At 38.6% G+C, this 6,680-nt stretch overlaps 1 protein-coding gene across 1 annotated transcript; it reads right to left on the bottom strand.

Moving 5' to 3' along the window:
* Positions 1-325: 325 nt before the first annotated feature.
* On the bottom strand, positions 326-5,898 carry Pdf (Pigment-dispersing factor). The gene is made up of 4 exons (XM_089253093.1): positions 5,823-5,898; positions 2,475-2,659; positions 1,497-1,619; positions 326-465 (listed from the first exon to the last, which is right to left on the bottom strand). The coding sequence occupies exons 2-4, from the start codon at positions 2,640-2,642 to the stop codon at positions 340-342; spliced, it is 417 nt and encodes a 138-aa protein (XP_089109219.1). The 5' UTR covers positions 2,643-2,659; positions 5,823-5,898; the 3' UTR covers positions 326-339.
* Positions 5,899-6,680: the final 782 nt, after the last annotated feature.

Genomic DNA, 6,680 nt, shown 5'->3' with positions numbered 1-6,680 from the left:
ATAAACTACTGCTTACATCTCATATGGAGACGGAAGGGGTACGGTTGGACTGGCAGTAGTTAACCACAGTCGCGGTCATGATTCGGCCGTTGGTGTTACTAAGGGAATCACATAGGACTTCTCAGGAAACATTTAAGTTGTGCAGAACGTGTTTGCACATGAAACACCGATCATAAAATGTTAGAAGTGTTAATGGGATGAAAGCATTACACACACACATTAAACGTAAGATGTTTTTTCGGAAACTTCGAAATTTTTTTGGCCAGTCTCATCAGAATTAACTTTTTGATCAGCCTTTAATTCATTAGTTACTGTTTACAGCATAGTTGACGGAACGTCTTATTTTCCGGCATCGTGGATATCTCTTGGAAGACCGAGGATATTGTTGATAAGCTCTGTGTTTCTCTTGGATAGATTCACCGGTTTCAAGCTGTTGCAGACGTGCCGGATCATTTCGACGATGCACTATTGTAATAAAAGGAAGGGGAAAAAGTTTTTTAAGAGAACTATATAAATACTGGTACATAATTTATCATGTGAACAAAATACGTAACTAATTTACAGGATAATTAATGTTTTTCCGTTTTGAAGGATTTTCCACTTGTTATATTATATACACAATATAACAATATTTTTTTTCGTTCCGCACCCCTTTGATTAACGCGTTTGCTATTTGTTAGAATTTTTTTGTTAGTGTTACATTAATTATCCATTAATTTTTTTTTTCTTTTTGGCTGTGGTTTATAGTTAGTTTCGGTTTCTTTTTTTCTCGAACGTTAATTCCAAAACTAAATTCGAAAAGAAAGTATTAATATTTTTCTCAAAATTAAGGAGCAAAAGAATAAATGAATTGTGTTTATTTTTCACTTATTGATGCTAGCCAAAAAAATACATGTTTGACATTTGATTAAACTTGACGTATTTTTTGAGTCATGCTCACGACAGTATCAAATCAATCGGTGAATTTAAACTCGCCGTAAAATATTTTGAGTATTAATGATATTTTTCCTCAAAAAAAAAAATCGAAATGAAAAACAAATACGATCGCTAACCGAAAAAGTTTTGCAACGAATTTCACAACCCATTTCAATGTGAAAATAGCAGTCATTGAGTATGCTTCATGTTTTCTAAAGAATTTGAAAAAATTAATTCATTTTTTCCTCATTATTACAATTTTCCTGATTATACTAATTTTTCCTGTTATACATATTTTTCCATCTCGCACCCCTCAAAATTTTTTAGCCAAAACCCGGGTTAAAAACCACTGCTATATATTGTACTATGAATACAACAATCTCGAGCGATATTTTTTAAAAAGCTAAATTTAAACGAGGTATTTGTGATTTTTTTTTTTAGGAAATACTAATAAAAAAAAAAAAGTCGGTGCCCTGCAAGCAATGTGGTTCAATTAATCTTCAAATTTCTGACAGGTTGTTAACATTTTTAATGAAAAAAAAAATCCAATTCTCTTAAGTGAAAGAAAAACGAGCACTTACGGAATCACTTTGACATCTTTGATATTCTTTTTCTGGCTCTTGATACGTTATCGTCGATGGATGATGATGATGATTATAAGGCAGACGGTGTTGGAAAAAGTAATTTCTTTCGTATTGACCGATCTGGAACGGCAACAAAGAAAAAAAAAAGACATTGTCATTTTACACCTAATGGATGCGCAGTTTGAAATGCTCCTATCCGGAAACTCGGTGATGTTCCGATTCATCCTTTCCCGTTTCATCCTCTTTTTGCTGAGATAGTGCTGTTTTATCCTCAGGTGTTAAATTACCAGTTTAGTTTCATCCACTCCATTCCCCTCTCGTTCGTATGTTAACATCTCAAATATGGGGTATAGAGTGGACTTGATATTTTTTTGAGTTATGAGCACCTATGTCAACTCAAGAGAGTGCGTCGCGGTTGTTAGGTTAAATGGAGAAATTTTAAGTTTTATTTTGATGTTTTCATTCAAGTGGTCTAGAAATATGCCGCGGGTCACATCAGATGACTCGGAGGTCCACGTTTGGCTCGCGGACCATGGGTTGAACATTATGACCTGAACATTCATATTCTCAAACTGACCAACATAAATGTTGAATTTCCAAAACGGGTATCGATCTCACGAGTATAGAATCAGACACACTGAGTGCACTCTTAGTACTTTAAAGAGCACTACACGCTGCTTGCGAATTGTCATCGGCTCGCAATTTCGGACCAGACTCTGCCGCTGAAATATCTAAATTTGAAGTTATGAAGTTCTCTATTGTTTTTATCAAACTGATGATGAATCGCGAAAGGATGAAACGGTATTTAGCCAGAAACTCTCCGGATAGGGATATCAGTATCGTAATGATTTTTTTCACAATTTTATGTTATGGTTCTTAGCTGTAAATCTAGCTTCTTTGCGAAATGACCGGCCACTTCAGACATGGCCAGTACGTAACCTATCCCGTTAATATTATCAGTACTGCGTTACTTACTTCCTCTTCTTCGGTTCTGTTGGAGGACTGTTCTTCGATTATGTCGTTGAACTCCAATTCGTCCGTCGTGAACTTTTCTGCTTTGAGAACAGTGACCAGCAGAAATGTTACTGCTGTGGATACAATTATCATCTTGCGGTACATTTTTGTGCAATCGGAAAACACCATGTTGGATTGAGGATTGCCTTTGAAAAAGAAAAATTGTCTTATTAAGAAGTACTCTCTCTCTCTAATAATATTTTATTGTAATGATTGAGTATGAAATAAGTTATGCACAGCGCCATCTTTAAGCATGAGTCCACCCAAGCTCTGCCGGGGAAACTCACGTGCTTTGAAGCAGTGTTTCTCAACTTCTTTCAGCCTATGCGTCCCCCCCCGGGACAATATTTTCTTGTGGCCCCAGCATACTTATCCATCCCCCCCCGCTCACCCCTCGTCCCAATTCGAGATCCTTTCTATTTATCGAAAATTGAATTTAATCAGAACTAAATTTATATGAATTTTTTTTTATAAATGAGATCATTCTCTGGATTCAGAAGTGGTCATCATCCCTCCCAAGAGCCAAATTAAGTGCGAAAAATAGGTTTGCGTAAAATATTGGACGCAACCCTCCCCGCGCATCACTCTGGGTCCACGCCTACCATGGGTTAAAATTCAGTGAGCTCTCTTATTATGGGGGGGGGGGGGGTTTATGCATGACCATTTCTACATGGGGGGGGGGGTCCCTGGCAAAGTGATGTTCTTGGGTTCCACTTGCCGTATCTTCCCTTTCATCTGATTTTCATCCGTGCCCTGCCTTCCAAGTATATCCCAGGACCGCAAGGGGCCATATGGCCCCAGGTTGAGAACTGATATATACATACATAGAAAAAAATTTGAAACCTGAATTTCTAGTCACGTACCCGTATGTGGGAGAACCTATAGCCTTGGGGGATCTGTGCGATTATCTCGGACTTATAGCGATTTTTTTTTTACTATAAATTTTTAGAAAATCAATACAGAGGGGATCCACAAAAACAAATCCCCCAAGGCTATAGGTTCTCCCACATACGGGTACGTGACTAGAAATTCAAGTTCTCAATCAATCAGCAACGGCACCGACATGCAGAATCTGAAACCAGCGTACAATATGCTCGTTACGGGATTTTTGGTAGACCTTCTATCTAGGATTTATTACGATTCTCTGTGGTAGGGGGGCGACCATGTAACCCGTGTTTTTCAGGACAGAATTTTTCCCATAGTATTAAGCTAACTTGTTGTTTTAGTGAAAATGCCTCATTTTGTCGAGTTGCTAAGAAAGCTGACTTTGAAATTTTTTAATTGTGAATTCGATGTTATTTAATGAGATTGCGCATCAATGGTGTCCCTCGTTCTTTAGAAATATGTGGTCATCTTACTCTATGGCAAATTTATAGTGCAAAAAAAACTATTTATTGCGGTCTGGCGCTCTGTAGACTCCCCTACCCATGTGGAGGGGTATATCCACCATACCCCCCAGGTCCGTCTTGAGGGCCTGGGCTCCGGGCAAAGAGATTTGTCTGAGACCCCCCCTACCTGTCCAGAAATGCTTGTTTTAAAATTCACATGTTTTAATCTCGAAAACTTTAAATAAAATAGATCTCGATAGTGTTGAGAGGCCTCCATCTGCATTCGATGCCGTGTCCAGGTGGACCCATGTATTAAGACGGCACTGACTTTCCCATGGAAGGATTATGTTCAATTCCACACTTTCGTTTAAAACAGGATTATAAGACTGAGTCCTTTTAATTGCTCCGCCTGCACTCGTCCAAACTCTGCAACTGTCCCGACAGTATTCATATTTTTATGATGCACTACGGGTCTGATTTCCACACGGGCAAGGGAGCATTAGCATTAGCCCCTCAATTCGGGAGGCGGTAGGGGGGGGGGTCCCAAATTTAAACAACATATTAAATTTGTTGAATAACCAAATATATTCAGCCCCACACACGTTCGTGAGAATTCCCCCAATTCCTCCTTTTTCCTTTATCCCCTCAAGAACCTCACTCGTGATAATGAAACGAACATTACGGAAATATCGAACATAGCTTACAGGTAACTTAAAGAATTCAATTTCAATAGGTAACATTCAACTTATACTGTTAAAAGATAACTCTTACAAGTCGTATGCTATTTTTATCAGCAATTTAGAGCTAGAATGAGAATTGTTTGAAATACGAAAAAAAGAAGCAACGAGCTCTCTTCTCCAAGCTTCGTAATTTGCGTCAATAGTTTTAACGAGGTGTTTAGAAAGTGAGCTGGAAAATGTTCCTTAAAGGACCTTTAAATCACGATTAAAACCGCAAAGATTGTATAAATAAGCTTTTAGAAAGATTGTTAGAATATATATAAATGATAGTTTCAATTGCGCTGGGAATTTCGTAAACCCTCTAACACGAAATGCGAATTCAGTGCTGTAATTTAATTTTTACTAAGGATTGCAATGATTACGACAAATACGAGCATCATGATATGGAATGTGTTCCCAAATTGTAACTTAAAAAGTTAATTTCGAAATTTGCCGATGGGAGTTTATCGAACGATTTCCACCATACAAGGCAAGGGCGCATCACCTTTAGGAGAATGCGTGCCACTTCACCGCTTTGAAAACGTGTCGCCAGTGACTTGAGTGATCTGGAAATGTGCCGCGGGTGACATAAGTGATATAGAACTACCCAGAGGCACGCGTAAATGCTCTGAAACTGTGCCGCAGATCACTGAAACAGAGTGTGCAAAAACCTTTTGGAGAACGCGGGTCACTTCGTTGGTTTGGAAACGTGCCTGTGTCCACTTGAGTTGTCTGGAAATGTCCATGGGCAATGATAATGTCCACGGGCAATGATCTGGTAATGAGCATCGACTCACTTAAATCATCTGGAAATGTGTCCAGAGTCACTAAAATTACCTATAACAATGTCACGGGCCACTTCAGTGAGCTATAACTGTGCCGCAAGTCACTCGAGTGATCTGTAAATGTGCCACCAGTCACTTAAGTAATCTGAAAATGGATTACGAGTCACTTAAGTTAACTAGAGGTGTGCCGCGGGTCGCTCAAGTGATTTGAAAATATGCTTGTGGTCACTTAAGTGATTTGGAAATTTGCTTGGGGTCACTTAAGCGATCTGGATATGTGCCATTGGCAGCTTAAATGATCTGGAAATGTGCCGCGAGCCTCTAAGTGATATGGAAATATGCCGCTTAAGAGATTCAATAATATTTCGTGGGGCCACTTGAGTGGTTTGGTTATTTGTAACGGGCCACATCAGATGACAGCATGTATGATAAAGTCATTACTTATGTATACAAATATCAATCTAAAAAGGCACTTACTTATTGGTATTAGAATTCGATGAATTTGAGACCAGTTCTCGCCAAGAACGCTACTTGTATCTATCACCCAGGTGGAGTAAATCTGAGTTGTTTGTCTCCTAGCATATCTGCGAGCCCTTTTTATACTGCAAAATCCACCTCTCTTCTCTGTTATAGAGTGTCACGTTTTGCCTCGTGAGCTGGACACATGTGAGTTGTACAAAAAACTAAGTGTTTGTGACCACACACTCTTCGTTTTTTTTATCAATTTCTATTGATTCGGGTCCGTTCTATTCTTGACGGGATAGTTTAGATAAAAGGTTTTGAAAAGATGTCTACGGCAAGAAAGGTGTGGGTTGATTCTTTCAGATGTTCCGGCTTTTCTTTCGGTTAGTCGGGTGGAAGTTATTTCCGTTCAATACGGATCTTCGTTCTTGAATATTGTGCAGAAGACTGCTGGACTACAAAGGCACTGAATCGCATCGCAACCTTTCCTTAGAGCCAGGATATACCTTTGATTTTTAAAAAAAAATTATTGATTTAAATCACAAAATTAAATTAAAATTTCTTTTTCTTTTCATAACTGCCATTAATAAGATGGGTTGGAAATGAAAGCGATGTCTATCGGTGGTCGCCTCAAGTTCGTTTGAGAAAACATCTTATCCTCACTCGGGTTTGAACCTGGGACCGAAACTTTCATGGTGGCGGACGAGCATCTTACCAACACGCCACTCGGCAACTATAGACTGGGACTTAATCTCTAGATACAGTGCAGAAAACAAACTGATTTTGTGTATGGAAGAAATTGCAAAAAAATGCAGGGAGTTAAACTTATATATAGCACTTAGCTTAAATGCAAAAAGTATTTTCAATGCATCA

This window comes from Pholcus phalangioides, unplaced genomic scaffold (genome assembly GCF_987345545.1).
Source record: "Pholcus phalangioides strain wild (caught in Gottingen) unplaced genomic scaffold, Ppha-v1.0 ptg000003l_1, whole genome shotgun sequence".
Taxonomy (NCBI): domain Eukaryota; kingdom Metazoa; phylum Arthropoda; class Arachnida; order Araneae; family Pholcidae; genus Pholcus; species Pholcus phalangioides.
This window is presented reverse-complemented; position numbering and strand designations above follow the sequence as displayed.

Bases quoted from the DNA above. Each gene is read 5' to 3' on its own strand.
- Pdf (XM_089253093.1), bottom strand. From the start codon at position 2,642: ATGGTGTTTTCCGATTGCACAAAAATGTACCGCAAGATGATAATTGTA. The intron at 1,620-2,474 runs GTAAGTAACGCA...TTGCCGTTCCAG, and splicing joins ACAGAACCGAAGAAGAGGAA to ATCGGTCAATACGAAAGAAA. The intron at 466-1,496 runs GTAAGTGCTCGT...TTATTACAATAG, and splicing joins AAAGATGTCAAAGTGATTCC to TGCATCGTCGAAATGATCCG.